A 21,528-nucleotide genomic window follows, 5' to 3' on the forward strand; every position below is an offset into this window, starting at 1 on the left:
TATTACAGGGGACTTTGGGGTCATTAAGCAATAATTTTGGTCTTATTTTTAGTAACTCTTAAAGCTCTGATAATCTCTCTGTTTGCCTGATCTTAGTGACTCCTTCAGACAAAGAGGTATCTCTTGTTACTTAACTGATCCTGTCCTGAACATGTTTATGTGGTGTTTTAAATAAAAAATCTCATTCTGCTGTCTTTTAACTGTCAAACATATGACCAACAATGAATCCTTGCTGTGGACAATGTAATGAAAGGCGTCTTCTGCAGTGTGCTGTTAAGATTGATAGACGCCTACCCTGCAGCAGCAGTATTCAGCTTTAATCACAGCCAAATAAAAATAGTCAGCCCTGTCGCAGATTGCCTTATTTGCTTTTGCATCTCATAAAGATTTCACTAGTTGCCTGTAGCGGGGATCTTAGTAGCATATTAGCTCTTTATAAGACATTATAACACACCTATTATTGCCTTCTTCTTGGTGACTTAAGGCAACAATATGTATGAATTTGGTTTGGCTATAATTTACTATAATAAAAATGAAAATAACTTTATCGCACTTTTCAAAAACAAAACAAAAAAATTAAAAGGTGCTTTACAAGTAAATCAAGGGGAATAGTAAAAGATAGTACCCAAATACACAAATAAAGCAAATAAGCTGATAATTATGACCAAATATCAATAAAAACACATTTATTTATTGATAATAAAAACATTGTAAAGTTGATCAAAGTAGTAATATGGTTATAAAAGGAAATATTTGACTGAATGCCTTGAAAATTGTAAATATAGCCTTGCAGAATAAGCTATAAATATTAGCCAATATGCTACTTGTAGGCATGCTAATGAGCAACTACTCAATGTAATATAAATGTGTCACATTTCTCTCCCGAAGGAAATCCCCCTTTGTTCCTCTCGTAGAGGGTGGTTCAGTTTTACGTTGTACATGAGTGCCATTAAATAACATTTGTCTTCTTAATCAAATCAAATGATGTAATTTCATTGGACATCATCTGCTAGTGACTAGCATAATGCAATTACCTCATGCTCCTATGAATCATCACCAGATGTGTATGTCTGTGTGAGCGAGAATCCGCCATTGTAACCTCACAAAATGTGTAAAAAGGTCTTTACAAGTGACACGTGCATTCATATTTGGAACTAGTGTCTGCATGACTGTAACACAATCTGTAAGGAAAGAATTCATGGGACTTAATGACTCCCACACTAAAGTCATCAGCACAAACTTAATCCTGCGGGCGGAATATGAGCAAGAGCTAAAAATAGTCCTCGTAGCTCGACTAAGGGGCGTAGCAAGATATGGTTGTCTGGTAGATGATGGTAGGTGAAGAAAAAGACAGAGGGAAGGAATGGGGGAGGCGGGAGAGATTAAAGAAAAGACAGAAGAAGAAGAGAATTTTAAACGACAAGTGGCTTTATATTTAAAGAAGCCTGGAAAGATTAAAGAAGCTAATCGCTAAACGTAGAAAAATGACATTCATCAAAGAGGGGAATACTGAAATAATGCATCACTTCTCCTACTTACTGTCTTCTTTTGGTTAAGAAGCTTTTTTTGGTTTTGATGAAGCTTAAACATTTTGTTCTCACTTTTCTATATTTGAATCATGTGAGAAGACTTTATTGGCAACTCCCAACTTTGTGCCTGCCAATTCTTTTCTTTGTCCATCAAACACAGGCTCAGTGGATGTCTAAACAAGTAGACAGCTCCAGCTAATAATGGATTGAGAGTCTGATTAGAGAGAGAGACAGATAAAACGACATGATCTAGCTCCATCATTAATGCCGCCTGTCCGCAAATCCTAATTATAGCTAAACGCACTCCTGTTACTAACCCCACACAATGCTCGACGATACGAACAAAGCTTCCCCGAGGCCCCTAATCTAATAGAGCAGTCCCTACAAGACATCCACACAAACACACAGACTGGCCAACAGATAGAGCCAGGAGAGAGAGAAAAGAGGGAGTGATGGAGGGAAAAAAAAGACGAGTTGTCAGATAAAGGAGATAAATTGGACTCTGAGTGTAGAATGGCATAAAGAGAGCTTTTTTTTCTGAGTCTCGGAGGGCTGTCGGTGTGATGTCTATCATGAGGCAGCTCTGGTGGGACCTCATTGTTCCCTTCTTTGTGTGTGTCTGTGTCCATCTGCTGCCAGCAGGCCCTTTAGGGTCCAGTTATATTTCATCAGGATTCTGGTGTGTGTGTGTGTGTGTGTGTGTGTGTGTGTGTGTGTGTGTGTGTGTGTGTGTGTGTGTGTGTGTGTGTGTGTGTGTGTGTGTGTGTGTGTGTGTGTGTGTGTGTGTGTGTGTGTGCATGTCTACTTATCCTGCAGTGGAGTTAACATTCCTGAAGCAGTATATCGATTTTGTTTGGTGGGAGCTGATGTACGCGGAGAAAAGGCAGAGAATGGTGCAGAGCTGTTTAAACCTCCAGGACAATCAGACCTGAGATGTAAAACATCGTCATAATGGTCAACAACATGCTGACCTCTGTGTGTGTGTGTGGCTCTGCACTCTCTCCATCTGCTGACATTTTTTGGTTCTGTTACACTGATTAAAAAAAAAGTGTGCTATCACTAGTATTCTTCTGCTTTAGAGTAGCTGCTGCAATCTGTCATGTTTTCACCTTTGTTTTTATTATAAAGCAAGGACAATACATTTATTTTGAAATCCTATTGCTGCAGTAAAGTCATGCAGGAGAGAAAAGATCCAGTGCTGGGAATAAGAGCAGAGTGTTGCATTTATATGTAGCATGTTCAAGCGTTAAAGCAAGTTATTTACACACACAAGATGTTTAGGTGTTTAGTCATGTGACTGCCAAACATAATTGCTAAAGTCTTGACAGTTGAAGGTACAAACACAGACACACTATAAGGAACGTTTAAACAAGGATTCATACCATTCATGTTTTAGTGCAGCTTTTAAGCACCTCATGTTCTGCGTTCTGAGTTCACACCTCCTACGTGGAATCTCTTTTGGCCCATTTTTTGCTCAGCAGCCGGAGTATAGAGCTCAAATTCTCTCTTTTCTATGCAACCTATTTTCCTATGTTGTTATATGAAACCCCTGTATTTCTCGTCATTCTGTGAACAGTTACAAGTATTGTCCCTGAGTGGCAGTTAATACTCTGTATGTCACATCTGTACAGTGTGGAGCTTTCAAAGAGCAACACCTTAACTACAAGAGATTCTTCATATCGACTCACATTGTCGCATTTGCAAATGCCATACACTTGAGTTATTCTTTAGACTCCAATGAGACTTTAAGAGTTAAATAGAAAGCGCAACAATCTTAAAATTGAGGATAGTTGATGTCTATAAAAAGAAGAATTGACGGGGATTCTTTTTTTTAACCTGTCATACGTGAATAAGATGTTTTTGTCCACATCTGACAAACGTCAAAGATTGTGGACACATCAGACAGTTAATGGCTTCCCAGCTCTAGCTGCAGTAGTTAAGTGTCAGCAAGGAGTCTTATATAATGCTGCCATCCATCAGGGGGAGACAGGACAACTAAAGAGACAGCCTGTTGGAGGCTCCGGGCTGCAGCCGTGCCCACACAAACAAACAGAGGGTTTCTCTATCTGCAGGGTCTCTCATAGGGTGCAAAGGTCATCCTTCAACCTCCTGGTGGCTGGAATATGCTCCTCCCTCTCCTGCACATATTGCCCTGACTGGGGCAGCCAGGAGTCCTGCCAGGACAGATCAGAATCTAGTAAATACCCTGTCAAGGCTCAGCACATTAAAACATTACTGATCAGCATATTGAATCATCATCTTTTTTTTTTTTTTTTTTAGAAGCTCTCCTCGGAAGCTTTGCAGACGTTTTGAAAAATAGTGAATTTTTAAAAGGAAAAAAAACAGCAAAGACAAGAATTTACAATCTCAGAAGCCCGTTAAGTATCTAAAGAACCCAAGACCTGGTACTCAGAATCTGACAGATGCATTAAGTTAGACCTCTGACTCCAAATATAGGTATATAGCATATTGAAGTGTCTCACTATGATAAAATACTTAGCCCCTTTATTTAGACTTTAACCTAAATGTAATTGTTAGACCCCTGATTCATTATCTAATATATCTATTTAGTTAGACTCCAAATTGAGACTATAGCCTAATCATAGGGGTTAGAACCCTAATTCAGTATTCAATAGACCTTTATAAGAAGATCCTAAATTCAGAATCTAGAGACCAATTCAGTTGGACCCCCAATTAAGAGTCGGACCAATCAGCATCCCTTATTTAGAGTATAACATGCCCATTCGCCACTAATTCAGAAACTAGCAGACCCATTAAGTTAGACCCCTAATATTAAATCAAACTGACCCATAATTTAGACCCCTTCTTGTAAATATAACATGCCCATTAAGTTAGACTTAACCCACAACATAGCGAATGTAGACCCCTAATTTAGAATTTAACCACCTATAGGTTATACCCCTAATTAAGAAAACTAGAGAGCCATTGAGTTAAGACCCCTGATTCAGGATCTAATGGAGTCACTAGGTTAGACCCTGTACATCAGATCTAAGATCAGTGTATAGTAAGAACCCTCATTAGGAATTTTCCAAACCATTAAGTAAGACACCCTTATGTCAGACCAACAAGCTAGATAATAACGGAATGACCCTTCTTTTTAGGACAGAACAAACATTGCAGTTACTTGTGTTTGAGGCAGCAAAGGTGATTTTTTTTCCCCTTTAATGCCCCAGCAGGACGGAGGATACACTCAGCGGGAGATGAGCCTCTGTTTACTGAAGTGTGTGCAGCAGAATGGGCTGCATGCGTGGGACTTCAGTGTGTGTGTGTGTGTGGTCCCTCCTGTGAAACCCACAGGAGACTGAGTATTGGTTTTCTAAAGGTTGGAGTGAATCGTAGAATCTGTGAGCTCTGTGGAGCACTAGGCCCAACATGGTTCTGCCTCAGTAAAGATTGACCCCCCTGCCTGTAGAGGATGACTTTAGCTGCTTTCCATGTCCCATAGCACTGGTTTATTTCAGATCAGAGAGTTTTGGCCAGAGAGGTTTGTATAGGGGTGAGTTCAATTTTGAGAAAAAAAAGAAGGCTGTTCTTCTACACGACTTCTTCTTGGAATAGTTTTCCAAGAAATTAGCTCAAGTTAGCAAGTATTAGCTTCCCAACTTTTGTCACATTAAAAGCGTAACTATGAATCTCGAGAAGTTTTTGGGGAGGTGTTTTCACCGTTCAGATGCTATCTCCAGTTTTTCATGTTTTTCTCTCGTGTATAGCTTCTAAATAACTTCTCTTCCCCTTCTCTTCTTTTAAGTGGAGCTAGATGCCGAGCATGCACAAAGAGTCCCTGGAGCGGAACCAGGAGGGATCCCAACCCCTCAAGTCAAGCTGAAAGAAAGGCAGAAGTTCTTTGAGGAGGCCTTCCAGCAAGACATGGAGCAGTATCTGTCTACTGGCTACCTGCAGATCACTGAGAGGAGAGGTGAGAAGAAGAAGCAATGACGTCCGACGTTCTCTACAGATGAAGTAGTATTGCTCTTTTATCTTATTTAATCAGCTTAAAATTGAGCATATATTTAGCCTGCAAACGAAAAACATTTCAAAGTTGAGGTTTAGGTTGTGGTGTCTGTTACTTATTCAACAGTGAAAGCAAAGCTATCAAGCATTCAAGTGAATTAATTCTGGAGTCCTGATAACATCAGCCGAAACCTTCACACTTCAGCTGCATATCACAAGATTGAGCCGTAATAGCTTTCTGCAGCGACGCTCTACACTCTGAGTGCCTGTCGCTAAACTCACAAGTAGAGTCATTACTCTGAAAAAATGCCACCACATCATATAAATGTAGTCTTTCCACCTGGGATTGTAATAGAATCCTGCTGCAGTTTACCCAATGTATTACTGCTAAGAATCCTGTGCTAAAATACCCAGAGGATGTGCTGAAGTGAGGGAGCGCATACACCTCTGGAAAGATGGATTGGTTTGGAATGTGATTTCTCTACCTCTTTTACTTATCTATCCTGCTCACCTAATCCTCTGGATGTGGCTTATTATCAGAGCGGATTGCAGAGCAGTATGGAGGGAGGAGGGACGAAGGAGTGGAGAGGGAGAGAACTTGTGTTAAATCACTGTCAATCACCTTCTTGTAATCAATTCAGTTCTGCCACGAAAAACAACAACCGTGAAATCCAGGTTTACTGTTCAGCGACCGAATGTTTCATAGAGGCCATTTTCTTTGGATGTCATGTTTCGGTTGGGAAGCTCACATATTTTTTAGTGTGTTGTTCTGATTTTCAAATTGTAGTCTCAAAACAGAGTCTAGAAAATTGTTATTGTGTCACCGTTTCTTGAAAACACATAACAGTGTTTCCCGCAGCGCTTTGTAGTTGAGATGGCCGCCCAATTAACAATACATTAATTACCGTTGTGGAAAAAATAAATTGATTAAAATCCTCCTGCATCTTTATATGAGATCCAACAGCATCCCAATGCTTTGTTAGATCAAACCCCACAATTCAGTCCACTGTTATCCACGGAGATTCAGTACACAGTTTGGAGGAACAGAAGGCTTTCTTATATCGTGTAGCACCATCAAATTGTCTTGTCAGCTACCAAGTGGGTAAATGTTAACTTTGGTTGTTGTCTGACAGTAGCTAATAGTTACCCTGAAATATGTCCCATTTTCCTTCTGGATTTTCAGTATCATGTATGTTGTCTTCTCAGCTGCTCATCAATCAGGAATTAGGGAAATTACAAAAGGTTTTGTTAGATTCTCAACGCTTCAAACCAACAAAATAGCTGGCTAACTAGCCACATTTATTTTTCCCACCTCACGCATGTTGTCAGAGGAAAATGACCACAGTGTTAATACTATACAACCAAAAATCCATACAGCAGGGGGGCAAATATACAGCTGGAAACACTAAACAAGTAGCCTGGAGACAGAGGAAATAAACTGAAAGGAGACAGTCCAGCGATGAGAGAAAGCATTGCGGATGCCCTCACAAACCCGAGCCATCAAAAGCCAGTCTCAAGCGTCTTAAACGTACACAAACACACAAACACAAACACACACACACACACACACACACACACACACACACACACACACACACACACACACACACACACACACACACACACACACACACACACACACACACTTGGATACTCTCCATAATCTCCCAGCAGTCCCTCCCAGCAGGAGAACCTCTTAGGCAAGGTCACAGTAGGGCTAAAAGAAGAACATGTAAAAGTCAGTGACGTGGAAATGATGTTCTCAGTGCAGTGCTTTCTCCACCAAGACTCTCACAACACAGCTGCAGTGTTGGTTTAAGTGAATGTGTGTGTGTGTGAATTTATGTGTGTGCACATTTGTTTATTCTTGTTGATGAGTTGGAGAGAAGGCTCCATTCTGGCCTGAATACTGAATCAACATCCTTCATGCTATGTTTTATGAGCTTGGATAGCTGCTATTTGTTGATAATTGTGGAGCTGACAGGCGAGATATGGGAATGCACATGGAAGAGGCTTCACGCTGAGCAGTCATTAGTGAGCATTAGAGCTTCTCTCTGATATGTCACACAAAACAACTACTGCAGCCTCTACAGAGCAGAATAGACGAGAGAATGCTTATATTACTGGATTGGTGTAACCATGTCGAGTGATTTTTTTTCTGTATGTTTGTTAAAAAAAATACACAATCTCCATTTGTATGAGTTCAATTCATCCATGTCTGTGTGTTGAAGAATTAGTTTCAATGTGTGTAAAGGACATTTTCGGACATATTCAGATGAATTGCCAAAGTTGAGTGATCCGGTCTGACACTCACTCATGTGTCCGTTTGTTGCTATCTGAAGTATGGGACGACTTTTGGGGGAGTCTCCATTGGAAATAACATCCCCCTTCTTTCTCTCTTTTCTTTCACTCTTCTGCTCTTCCTTCCCCGTGCCGCTCTCCTCTGCTCTCCTCATTTCCTTGAGGTACGGTAGCCAATGGCATCCTCTCTCATTGCTGTGCACCGACCAAGTCATTTGCCCCTTCTTCCTCTTGTGCTTGCACATTTACCCCTGCCTATCTCCCCCCCCCCCCCCCCCCTCCTCCATCCCTGCAGTGCAACGACTGGCTGTTTGTGATGCATGCAGCACATCATGCTAGTGCTCAAGGTGTTTGTACCCCTGCAAGGTGGTGAATCCAGGACTGTATAAGTGTCATGTTAGGTTGTGTGGATGGATTTCCTTTTGAAGAATCAGCTAGTTTGTCAGTTTTTAGCATCATCATAGAAATCAGGTATTATGTGTTTCATTAATATATATTTTGCAAACTTTCTAGACTATCAGTGCATATCAGAAAAAAAAGTGGAGAGTGTAGAATCAACTGAAATACAATTCAAATAAAAAAAAACTGTTGGCTGCGGTCGTTCCTCCATGCACACTGGATATAAAAACATGCCTTCCTTATTCAGTTATGATGTAAGCGATGGGCGATCCTTAAGTCCTATACTGGGCCAAAACTTAAAAAAAGAAATTGCCAAAGTTCTTTTGAAACTTTTAACAGTTTAACTCTCTAATCGAGTGGGTAGCTTCTGATGTCATGATCCTTAGTGTACAATTTGACTCCTTTATGTTTGTAACATTTCAGCAAGGACACATTACTGTATAAGTAAAAAAAACACAAAGAGGTAATTATGTATTAAAATAACATTAATTCATACATACACTTTATTTGACCGTTTCAAACTGTAATACTTCTTATTAGCTTCAGATGACCTTAAAAATGCCACTGGTAACAGGAGGAAGGACACCCGTAACTGCTTACTCCTTTAGTATTGTAGTATAGGTGCTGCTTGATACCTTCATGTTCAGCTTTACATACAGTGACACCTGCCAACCCATTACTTGTGATAAAGCTGTGATTCATCCAGAAGACAAACTGTTATCTAACTAATTTCAAATGCATCATGCAGCCTGAGTGAGCTCCATTCGCTTCTGCTTGGCACATTTTGATATGACAAAAAGTGAAAGCGCCTCTCTTCCTGGACTCAGCCCCTTGCTGCTGCCCCGCTGAATGCCCCCCCCGTCATGTTTGAAGTTAAAATCTTGCTGTCCTGTGCCATGTCCAGAGCCAATAGGAAGTATGTCGTCCATGGAGGTGAACGTGGACATGCTGGAGCAGATGGACCTGATGGACATGTCCGACCATGAAGCTCTGGATGTGTTTCTGCACTCTGGGGGAGAGGACAACAGTGCTGCGTCGCCTGTCGCAGGTAAGTGGCCATAAGCACTCAGAAACACAACAAATACATAAGAAATTCAAGATGATACAGACAACACTTTATTGCTGAGTGTTCTAACTTAGAAATGCCTCATATGAAATAATCTGCCAATGCAGAAATCTGACTCAGAAGATTGACAGGACCAGTGTTTCAGCACGATGCATCAACTCCATCTGTCCACATCTGCTTGGGAAAATGTCTTGTGACAGAGAACATCCTACAGCATCCAAGAGACAGCTTGTCCTCGTCTGGAAAATATATTGATGCCCATGATTCTGTTCCATTTTTATAACTCTGCGGGAGGCTGAGCTCCGAGCTAGATAAAAAAAAGAATCATGAAGTCGGTCGAATAATCACGACGGGGTCCATCTCTTTTTTTGAAGCTGGTCAAAACATAGAGAAAGAATAACTTACAAGTTCTCTCCAGATCACAACACATAACTCACATTTATCCAATCTCTGCCACAACGCAATTTTCTCCAGTCACTGCAGCTTTTCTGCAAAATTGACAAAAAAAACCCTCGTTACCTGTCAGGCTTTGTTAAATCATCACAAAATGCACTTCTAGTATTAAATAGCAAATTAAGTTGTTTTACATCTAAGGGTTCTACTTAATTTATCTTCTTTTTGATATCATGACAATTAATATTGATATATATGGCCAAAAATTGATATGGACATGGATATATTTTCTTAATGCATGTGCACTTTCTATTTCATTTCCATTTTATACATTGCATTAATGTTCGAGTAACTTGCATGTTCCTCTTTATTAAAAACATGTCAGCAGCTTCTGATGAATACAAGATGCCTTTTTGTGATCATGTATCCATTGCTGCAGGATGAAAACTGTTATTACTAGCCATGGGCTAAGAGTAGCATGATGACTCAGGAATGAGTCCAGCCAATCAGAAGCTAGTTGTCTAACTTTCCTTTGAGCAAAGGGTTGTTTACAGATATGTGTGTCTGCAAGGATTTTAAGAGTCAATGTAAAGTGGTTTTATACCAACCAGCAAAAAATAACTAGAAGAACAAATGTTTAAATAAATGTAATCAATAACTTGTAGAATCTCCTCTGCACATATGGATCATGATGCAACATGCAAGCCCATTGGGAATTAAGCTCTCTGTGGCTATTGACTGTAATTTCATTCAGATTTTTTTCTACATCGTATTAGGCATCCTGATACAGAAATCAACAGAGACATAATGTCAGAAAGACACACAGCTTCATCAGCCAATAGATGGCTTTATTTTAGCGTCCGTCCCAGTCTCTCTCAGCTGAGGTGTAATGTTGTTTGTAAAAAAAAACCCATCAAAACATCACACCTTTGAATTGTGATTATTTATTTAATTAGCAATAATGATGTGGAAAGCTTTAGAAATTGCAGAGGTACTTACTTTTTTTTTTACCCTCTTTTTTTTTCCAGGTCCAGATGTTGAGTCCTTCACCACAGAGATCAGTCTTCAGGTCCCCACCCAGGCTGAGCTCCGCCACAAGCTTTCCTCCCTCTCCTCCACCTGCACCGACTCTGCCAGCCAGGACACAGAGGCCGGGGAGGAGGATGACGACGAAGAGGAGGAGGAGACGGAGCAGGGAGGAGGAGGTGGAGGTGTAGGTGTGGGAGAGAGGAGGAGGAGAAGGCCCCCTGTGGTGGTGACCCTGGATGACGAGGAGGTGCACCCTGACACAGCGCTGGTGGACAAGACGGAGCAAGAGGAGCGGAGCAGCAAAGACTGTGGGGAGAGCAGGTCGAAGGTTTGAGGAGACAAGGACTGGATTCAAACACAAACACGCACACGCACACACAGAGCTGCGAAACAAATCAAAGTGATGTATAACATGATTGGCTTCCTTCAAAAACACCTAACCAATTATACACTGAGGTTGCACTAACTGCCACATGACCTTGCCTTAAAAGCCCACACATGTGAGTTTTTAATTCTAATTGAATCCTGTGAATTAGCTTTGAATTCCCTTTAGCATTTTAGCATTAAATAGCTTAACATGAATGCTAACACTGTAGCTTTGACCATGCTAACAGGCTGCAGCAGTTAAGCATTAATATACTGTTGCATTATTGAAGCACATTAGAAACATGAAAGAACATTTTCTCTGTCATGTTTATGTTTGATTTGATCATCTAACTAAAGTCTACATAAATATAACAAGTTTTTAATCACATAAGTATGGAAGAACATCTCGTTTTGGTTAAATTCGTCCAGGTTTTGAAAATCTGTCGTCAGATATATGAGCCGTTGTCCCAGTGAAATAAAAAGAAAAGTCTGTTTCTATTAAGTCCTTAAAACATTTAAAAATGACACTTTATTAGCAACATTTCTTTCAAGAGATACATCCCTTTTAATGCTGAGTAATGCACAGAACTCTCTGTCACAGGAAGTGTGTCCTTAATATCTAAAAATCCTGTGCTGACTAAGCCTGGAATCACTAAGTTGTTTTGACAAAGAAAATTGGAGTTATTAGCATGCAGCCATTCACAAATGACTTGCTCGGCACACATGGAATACGTTTCAGTAAGGTCACAGCTTAACCCTGAATGCTTGCTGCATTTCTTTCACATGTTTATGATCAAGATTAAATACCTATGAGATAATCCTTTTCTGCCACTGGCTTTTATAAACACACGTGTCATAACTGGCAGTCACCTGGCAGTGGGTTTCAAACCACATAGTACTGTAAAGCAGAGTTCAGGTATATGGAGATCTTTGAGAGGCTGATTAGAGTGAAATCATTGAAATATATGAACAAGAATCAGTATGTACCACCCTCCTTCATAAACAGTGGGATAAAGGCTACTCTTGTGTTTTCATATCTGAGTGTGCATGCTTGTAAAGCTTTTTCAGTGCACCATGAAGTCGTTTCACTTTAATAGGGAGACACACCGTGGGTCTGGAGTCTTTATCCAATCAGAGTTAGCCTTAGATGTGAGCCATATGCGTGCATGTTATGTCTGCATTATTGAACAGCTACATTTAGTTGAGCCAATGTGTCAAAACAATATGCTTTATTATCTAGTGTGTAATAGGTTTCACATGAATAAGCAGACTGAGAATAAAAGTGTATTACATTTTGAAGAAACCCCTTAAATAACAGCTCTACTATCCCTCTTTGATGGCACAATGACTCATGAAAGGAAGAAAAGCAGATCCCCCCCTCAAGACTTGAAGTCCTGTTAATAACTGTGTAACCAAGAGTTGAGTGGGAGCGACACGTCCATCAAGAAGCGTGCAGCGCTTTACACAGGTTGGCAGAAATCTTAAGAGAAAGTGAACTCCTCTTGTCACTGGTGTTAGCTTGTTATTATCAGAAGCAACATCATGGTGGGGAAGAGAAAGAATTCTTGCATGATGTGGTTTTCAATTTGACATTAGCTATTAATATCTCCCTATAGATGAAGGTATGCTGCGCTGCACGTTGTTCCTGAATCTGCTCCTGAGTGAGCGTGTGAATGATTGACCACCAGCTCACAAATCTATGTCTTATTGTGTTTGTAATAACTTTATTTAAAAGTTAGGATTTAACCACCTCTCTGTCACACTGAAATGTAAACACAAAGAGCCTTTATCCTGCTGTGTGATGATGGTGGTGTGTGGAAAATCCCCAGTGTTTGTTCAGGTTTTCAAGGTGTGTGTGAGCACATTTACATGTTGTCACCGGTATCAGCCTCTCAAAGACATTGATTTTCCACATACACACATACACACATACACACACACACACACACACACACACACACACACACAGGAGGGTTACCCATTGCCATTCCTTTGACCAATAATATTTGGGTGAACTTCTCCTGGTGAGCGAGGACCAAATCCCTGTTTGGACTGCGTGCTATGCACTGGACCCCCAGAAGGTTTAACTATATCAACATGATTTTGTACAGAAATGTTGACATTCGTGCCATGTGACAGCGTTACTTCCTTCCTTCCTTCCTTTCCGCTGCCTACAATTTCTGACTTGTTGGTAATAAATGTTTCTCCCTAAGCATTGTTTTAATTCTCATATCCAGCATTTCAGGTACAGAGTTAAGAGAGTGAAATGTGAGCAGGATTTCGGATTTGAGCATGTTAACAGTCCCTGTGCGCTCACTCTGATTTATAGTCCTGCTGCCTGAGCTCTTTAGAAATGGAAAACTGACACAGTGAGTGAATGGATAGTGTGTGTTCTGCAAGAGAGGAATGTGGTTTTAAATACAGGGGGAGAATATTATGCCATGTATTTATTCATTACTATAGTCAAATGTTTTTAACTGTAAATGAAGGCGAAGCAATACAAGTGTTCTGTTCAGAGTAAAATTACATTTGAAGGCTGAGAGTGGATGTGTCCTTTTATTGTGAAGAGTAAATAGCAGCTGTGGATGCGTGACAGTCAGTGGACTCTGATCGAGGTTATGAAGAACTGCAAGGCTTTCTTTACATGTGTAAGTGTGAGGTGAAAGAACAGACTGTGATTAGCTCTGTGTTAAATAAACAGAAGAGCTGCTTCTAACATCTCACACCTGCTGCTTCTTGGAATTAGACCATGTTACGTTCAGGCTTTTCTCACCTTTGACCTGTGGATAGACTTCACACTTGTAAAACAGTCATCAAAAACCTTTTTTTTTTTTTTTTTTTAAATATAATTCTTATAAACTTGTAGTGTTTTTTAGTAATGCAGATAGTGTGGGTTTCCTTTGTTTCTCAACCTTATCCATAGAAGAGTCCAAGATAAAAATTGCACATTGCTCACAGTCTAAATAAATTGATCTACTAACTTATTGTTTATGGTAAGGTTAAATGATTATTTGCTTATTTACTTTTTTAAATTACTTGACAGCTGACTTTACAAATCAGTCATTTGACAACATATTGATTCCATTTTTTTAAAATGTTGAACATTTTTCTCCCCCCAAAAAACGCAGCTTAGACCTTAGGTTTTTAACGGCTTCAATAGTAACATGGTAATAATAATAAGAGCTGTGGCTCAGTCAGTCATCTCAACGGGGAGATTTGGGGTTCGATCCCTAGCTACTGCAGCAACATGTCCAATGTGTCCTTGGACAAGACACTTAACCCCAAGTTGGGACAACCTGTTTCGTCGGCGGTGTGACTGTTTATAAATGTATTAGTGAATACTGATGGACACTTTACACAGCAGCCTCTGCCATCAGTGGGTGAATGGGTAGGTGTAACTTGCTGAGTAGTCAGAAGACAAGAAAAGAGTCATACAAGCCCAAATCCATTTACCATTTAAGAATGATAATCAGTAAAGTCTGGAGGATTATCTGTATGACTGCAGCTACCAATATTTACAAATCCTCAGACAAACCCTCTGAAACCTCCTTAAATAATGGTAATGGCGGGGCACTGGTGGCGCAGTGGTTAGTGCGCGCGAATCCAGCCTGTGGCTCCTATCCCGCATGTCATTCCCCACTTTCTCTCTCTCCCTGATTTCTGACTCTATCCACTGTCCTATTTCTCCATTAAAAGGCCCAAAAAGACCAAAAATAAATCTTAAAAAATGAAAAAAAAAAAGGTAAACATGAATCATTTTCTGTCGATTGACTTCGTATCAAAGCTCTGGGTAAGTTACCACTGGAGATCAGGGAGTTTAGATTTGGGTGAAGGCCTGCATCAATCTGAACCATTTCTCAAAGTCGTGTCAGGGTTTGCACACAAAAAGACAAGCGGGGCTGGAAAGAACTGACAGTGAATTGTCCATAAGTTTTTATTAAACCTTAAGTACAAACTGCAAAAGTAAAAAACTGTCAATATAACCAACATGAGACTCTCTTTCCGAGTGGAGGGAAAGGCCGAGATGCGGCACTAATAAATTAAGTCACCAGAGACCCCACTGTGAGCAAGTAGTTTTATACTGTAGAAAAATGGAAGAAACGACAAAACAGAGAACTGAAAAAACAAAAACAATCCCATCAGAATAAAATATATTGTAAGGCCATAAAAACTTGACAACCACTTTTTTTTAAATGTTGAAAATACCCGACTTGGTATTTCATTAAATAGTCCTAAAACAGTTCAGTCTTCTGTGAGGGACGACAACCAACAAACTGGATTATAGGATTTTTCCTTGACAGTCACCACTGGCAAGCTCAGTGCAACATGAGTAGCTACTACATTTTTGTTGAATTTTCAGTAATGAAAATGTAAAAACCCACTTTTTTTTGTGAACATCTCTTTTTTTCCCTTTTCTTTAAAAAAGTAAAGCTAAACAAACAGAACTTAGTTTGGGGGGCAGTTGTTGGCTACTCAATATCTTCTTTCTTAGTGATATAAGCAGCACTTAAAATTTTTATACACGTTTACCAGAGTGACCCTGTAAGCGTCAAACTAACATGGATGAAGAAAGGGAAATGTAAGGCTTTTTCTTCATCGAGCACCCTCTCATCGTTTCTCTCTTTGTTCCTTCCTTTATTCCTTTATTCCTTATCCCCAGAATCAGGCTCAAGTATTTAAAGAAATTTACAGGATTATTTACAAAAAAAGTTGATGTTTTGTTTGCGTTGGACTTTTTTCCTGTCTCTAAAAAAAAAAAAAAAAAGCACTCATAATATATCTGGAAAAGGGAAAAAAAATGCAAAAGCCAAAAAAACAAGGGACAATTTAAAGAAACAAGAAACAAAACTTGGATTTGATATTTCACATTTTACACTCTTTGACTAGTGGCTCTACTTGAGAAAACACATCAGATCAACAAAAGTAAAAAAAAAAAAAAAAACAACACAAAATAATAATAATAATATAATATAATAATTAATGTTTACTGGTACAGATGAAACAAGAGGACTGGAAGAATGGAATGTTAACACGATTGCACATCTAGAACCAGAAAAGCCCGACAGCCTTTCTGCCCTGTGGGGTGGGGGTGCACCAGCTAGCCGTTAGCCACTAGCAGGTGCTAACCCCCAAGATTTTAATTTTTTTTTTTGTGTTGTTATACAGTAATAACCAACAGCACCAATAAAATGGATCTCCTCGCTAAGTATCAGGCACGGTTTTCACTCGCTAGCGAAGGAGGGATCCCTCCATACTAACAGGATGTGAGGTAAGCAGTGACCTATCACAGGCCAAGCCGCTGTGGCTCCGCCCCTCTCACATCCATCGACAAAAAGAAACATCCACAATGACAAAATAAAATAAAATACACAGAAGACTTCTTGCAAAAACAAAAAAAATACTATCAAAAAACAAAGCTAAAATTCAAAGTAGGACTTGGAAAAACATAGTCAACCAACAAAAAACCAACATCGTCTGTCTTTCAAGTTTTTACCTCGCATCGCCGACCCCCCCTCTACAAAGAAAATGCAGTAGCTGCATCAAGAAAGAATAAAATCAATTTAAAAAAAGGACTCCTCTTCCTCAAAGCAAGGACAGGGAGAAACTTTGGGTAACTACTTGATGTCAGTTTCATTTAAGAAGAACCAGGGGAGGAAAAAAAAAAAGGGCCGCCTTTTCATTAGTCCCGTGTTCACAGCTGAGTGACGTGTGATGAGGAGGGGGCGGGGTTCATTCTCCAGGGTGGGCCAGATGTGGGGAGGATAGCGTGATGCAACAAGAAGGTAACAAGTGTAACCCATTTCAGTGTGAGGAGGATACGGGCGGAAGTCGAGGGTATTACTGGGCCCATCGAGTCTTCTTGTGAACGTTAAAACTTAATGCTTGAGACGTTGTAAAAAGGACGACTTTAAGGGGGGACGGGGGCGATTCTAAAATCATCCAGAATAAAACAAATTCTTCTTTCACACTAGTGCAAAAAAGACATCTTGCTTTTCTTTTGCTTTTTTCTCTTTTTATAAAACAAGCATGTCATACTAAGGGGGGAGGTGACCATTTTTGGGAGGATTTTCAAAGATGAAAAACCATCTTAAATTTCAGGTGTTGGAGAGGGGGGTGATAGTGATTTTCAATGTAAAAAAACAAAAATAACAGGGGAGTTTAAGGGGGCGCTAATGGAGGGGTTGGTAGGCAGGATGTGGGCACAGCGCACCGGAGCGATGACATTGAGGCGTCTCCCCCTCAGGACACAGCAGCAGCCTTGGGGATGTGGCTGGAGGACAGGCGAGCGAGGGACACCTCCACTGTGGCGCGTTTACGAGGGCCTCGCTTTGCCGGGGGGGAAGCTTTGGCGGGGCTTAAGTTGACGCACGGGTCCTCTGCTCCCACGCTGACGACGACTGCACCGTTACCGACAACGCTGCCTCCGTTCTTTAACATGGCCCGGCCACACACCTGGTTGACCAAACTGTTGATTTGCTCCTGAATAGAAGAATAAAAAAAGATTAAACAAAAACATTGTTTATCATTGTATTTCAACATCATTCTTTATCACATTGTTTTCTTTAATATTCATGCACAAAATTAATTACAGCGTCAACAAAAAAATGCACTGCCATGCTGAGTAATCTGCTTCTTGGGTCTGTGTAAACCTGGTTAATGTCTCCCCCTCCTGGATAGAGAGAGAACTGCAGCAACCAAAGCTGAAAAAGAAAAACCAGCACCAGCTCACCTCATCGTATCGGTACATCATCTTCAGGCCTCTGCAGGACTTGTGCTTCTCCACGTAGCGCAGTGCACACTCCAGACAGAAGACAACATTGTCGGTCTCCTGAACCACCTGCACAGACACAAACAAAGACAGAAATGACTGTAGATGACTACATGACTGAGATAGTAGGATTGTTGTAAAATCCTTTCCAGTTTCATCACTTTGACTAAGATAGTTCTCAAGTTTGAGACATAAAGAGCAATAAAATGCAGTTTTTTGTAGGGTGCATTGTGAAAATATTATAATAAACAGCAGGAGGACACTTGTAAGAATATGTAAGCTGCATGCTTTTGCAAAAACATTAAATATTTTAGACTTCAAGCTTTCTTAATGGACTTTCTTTGTTTTAGTGCATGACTGAGATAAATTGGTACAACACATCCAATGAAGCACGATAGCATTTCAACAATATTACTCGGTGCTCGTACCATGGACAGGTAGCAGAGATGCTGACAGATCTGGCAGCGTCTCTCAGAGGACTCCAGTGCCAGCCATTTCCCGCGGGGCTTCTTGCGTCCCTCGACCGGCCCCAGGCTGCCGTCATGGGTGCCGTAGCGGGCCGAGGAGAGCAAACCTGCCTTGTAAAGTTCCTGACGTTGGTGCATCTCTATGTTCCTATTTGACAAAAAAAACAATATGCTCATTAAGTGTTCATTTTGAGAATTATATGGCAACATTTTGGTGCTTTTTTTTTTTTTTTTTCCCTAAGTACTGGGTAATCGTAACAGAATCCTACCTGAGGTCTTTGAGTAGGGCGGAGATGGTGGTGAGGAGAAGGCCATTGTCCCTCTTGGATTCCGCTGTGGCAATCTGATACAGTAGCTTCTCCATGGAGAAGGGTTTAGCAATACGACGACACTTCAGGTCCTGCAAACAAATTCACAACAGATTAAGAATATGATTCATATTAAACCAGTAAACCAGTTTTCTAACATCAAAGTCTATATAACTCCTTAGATAAATGTTTCTCGTCCTGTTATGCATGAATGAATACATATAAATGTTTCAGTCTGTGCACCATGATACACGGCTGTAAGAATTTCATGTTACCCCTGAGAGCAATCTGTGCTGCGGCTGTGGATCGGATGCTATTACTGAAGATATACATTCTTCCATCACCCATAACGACAGTAAAGAGCATTTTCTCCTCTTCTATTACTGCTGTAATGAGGTCCAGTCGACCAAAGACTTTTCTCGTGATTGCCATAGATATCTAAATACATTCCCCCTCCAGGGACACGTGCAGCTGCAGTTGGCGACTGTAACTGTATGTCTCCCTGGTTTACAAAGTTTAACAAATGAGCTGATTAGAGAATCAAGCTCTGGGTTTCAACTTCATTTATTCATTTCACTTTCAATCAACTCTTCATAAATCAAGAGCCATGACTGCTGCTGTCCACAAGAGGCCACTGTTGTGCAGAATTAAAACGTCACATGGCACACAAATCTGTGATGCACAAGCACATCATTCATTCCAAAGAAAAAGGAGACATATTGGATTTTAAATTTGATATGTATGGGGATTAATTCCATCCATTGCACATTTCTTTTCCCCACAGATGAATAGAAGTTGTGTTTTTATTTCAAAGAGCCCTTTGCAATGATTTTCCCCAACAAGATTCATGTTGCTGACCTTTGCAGCCTGGTAACCCAGGTTCATCCAGTGCGGCGTGGCAAAGTGCACCGTCTCTGACACGCTGTAGCCGCAGCACACTTTAGAGACAAAGGCACCAGGAAAGCAGACCACGAACTGACCGCTGCGCTGGACCGTGCGCTGAACCTTGATGCCCTCGCGGCACAGCACCTCTGGAGAGATCTGGAGAGGCGAGAAGCAGGAGAGGAGGGAAAGAAAAGAAAATGATTAAATGTATATTCAGTGTAAACTTAACTGAAAACACTTCTTCCTTTTGCGTGTAATCAATCACATGATGAAGCCAGTTAGATATTATATCAAATATGTATTGAAAATTTCAGAGCACACTAACCATGATGTTCTTCTCCAACATTTCTAGTCCTGGGGTGCCATTGGCCTGAAGCAGTGTATGGACCACCTTGTCCAGCTTAGCCTTCTCCTCAGCAGGGATAGAATACCTGCAGGAGGAACACAGGGACAGAGACATAAATACACAAGGACATGTGCTAACTTTACCCTCCATTTGTACTGCTTCTTACTTACACATGTTCAAATGTTTAAAAGAAAAAATTGTCCAGTATGCACTTACCAAATGCAATCAGCACCAGTGTGTAAGTAATCAATATATGGAAGGCGATTTTGGTCTCGAGACCAGCATGAGGTAGAAAAGACCATGCCAATGTTTAGCCAGGGAATGGTCACCCCTGCAGAGACGGAGGGGATACAAAGATGCAGGTTAATTATCTTAAATCTCAAATAATGGCAGTTAAAGGGAGTTATCGGAGCGGTTCACTGCTGCACTTGTTGGTGTGAGAAGTGCCTCTTATGTGTCCTTACCAGGCACAGCACCCAGATGTCTCAGAATGGATCCAGGGTTATTGGGGAGGACGGTGAGATTCCATCCATGTCTGAGGAGGAGATGCGAGGACATAGTTACTTTTCCATTCATATTCAAGAGATACATTGAAAGGATATCTGACACAGGAGCAGACAGTTATACTCTTCAGGTTTTACCATGCAGATATTAACCATCTGAGACTCATAAGAAAAGGTCAAGCAAGCCGTGGTGTGACATAAAGTAAGTGTAGGGAAAGGTTTTTATTTTACTTACTTTGAAAATGGCTCTGATTTTCCTGTGGGGAAACCACTGCCATGTGTACTAGTGTCCACCTTCCCACAATGCACTGCCACATGGCTGTCTCTCTGCTCCACAATACTCCAGTACTCTTGCTGCAGAATACAAAAAGAAAGGAGAGAAGATCAGTGGAAGAAAGCATGAAGCAGGGTCCAAGGTGTCTCTCAAAGTCAATCATGTCAGCATACTGATGAATAAGCTCTGTGAGTGTTCGTCTCACGGCACGGTTTGCAAAGGCAAAATTCATCTGAGTGTAAGAAATGACTTTAAGCATGAAACATTTGGAGAGGATCCGGCCTCTTACGCTCTCTTGGCCAATCAGATTGCATTAGAAGTTGTCTTATCAAAATGCTATAGCGTGCTAACCTCGACCTCAGCAGCCCCTGGTTCCTTGTTAAAGCACATGGTCATGGTGTTCCGGGCTATCCTGAAGAAGTTGGTCAAAGACACCGATTTCCCCTGGAAAAAAAAAAAAAAAGAGGACGAAATAAGAATAAAACATTATTAGTCACAGCATGTTAAAGGAGTGTGAGGGGGAACAAGAAAAAACAGTCCACATTTAATGTTCATCAGTCATGATAAAAACAAACTTTAGAGATTGTGAACTAGGGTTGGAATGTAAATAAACACGAGTAAAAAAATTTAAAAAAAAGAGTCATTGCTGGATGTCATTGAACTGTGAGTTTTCTTCTTTCCCACCACATGTTTGTGCCAAAGTCAGAGGGAAAGCGTTATGTTCAAAGAATGCATGTACTCCACGCTCTGACAAATAGACTGTGTGCATGTGGCTCTATAAGGCTCCACCTCACCTCTCCTACACATCCTGTATACATTTCCCCTGGACTTGACCCCTCTCTCATGGACACTCCTGCTACATTGAAGCTTTGAAGGTTACCATAAATCTGCCGGCCCCGGGTCCTGCAGACATACGGACCC

At 40.7% G+C, this 21,528-nt stretch overlaps 2 protein-coding genes across 5 annotated transcripts in view; one reads left to right on the forward strand and one right to left on the reverse strand.

Annotated features, from left to right (window-relative positions):
- dtnbp1b (dystrobrevin binding protein 1b) overlaps nt 1–13,593 on the forward strand; it is a 37,154-nt gene extending 23,561 nt beyond the window's left edge. For 3 of the 4 annotated variants that reach the window (XM_061059147.1, XM_061059148.1, XM_061059149.1), the window contains 3 exons: nt 5,299–5,466; nt 9,106–9,249; nt 10,689–13,593. In XM_061059147.1, the coding sequence (XP_060915130.1) occupies nt 5,299–5,466; nt 9,106–9,249; nt 10,689–11,023 (647 nt within the window). In that variant the 3' untranslated portion in view covers nt 11,024–13,593. The remainder of the gene's footprint in view (nt 1–5,298; nt 5,467–9,105; nt 9,250–10,688) is intronic. The other variant, XM_061059150.1, reaches the window with a different exon arrangement.
- Nucleotides 13,594–14,965: 1,372 nt separating this feature from the next.
- Nucleotides 14,966–21,528, reverse strand: part of jarid2b (jumonji and AT-rich interaction domain containing 2b) — a 108,147-nt gene continuing 101,584 nt past the window's right edge. Inside the window, exons 9-18 of the mRNA XM_061059127.1 lie at nt 20,959–21,051; nt 20,569–20,687; nt 20,295–20,365; nt 20,047–20,161; nt 19,810–19,915; nt 19,458–19,640; nt 18,561–18,691; nt 18,253–18,439; nt 17,786–17,893; nt 14,966–17,535 (exon numbers count right to left, since the gene is read on the reverse strand). Coding sequence (XP_060915110.1) covers nt 17,296–17,535; nt 17,786–17,893; nt 18,253–18,439; nt 18,561–18,691; nt 19,458–19,640; nt 19,810–19,915; nt 20,047–20,161; nt 20,295–20,365; nt 20,569–20,687; nt 20,959–21,051 — 1,353 coding nt within the window. The 3' untranslated portion in view covers nt 14,966–17,295. The remainder of the gene's footprint in view (nt 17,536–17,785; nt 17,894–18,252; nt 18,440–18,560; nt 18,692–19,457; nt 19,641–19,809; nt 19,916–20,046; nt 20,162–20,294; nt 20,366–20,568; nt 20,688–20,958; nt 21,052–21,528) is intronic.

Source organism: Labrus mixtus, chromosome 16, assembly GCF_963584025.1.
Source record: "Labrus mixtus chromosome 16, fLabMix1.1, whole genome shotgun sequence".
NCBI lineage: Eukaryota > Metazoa > Chordata > Actinopteri > Labriformes > Labridae > Labrus > Labrus mixtus.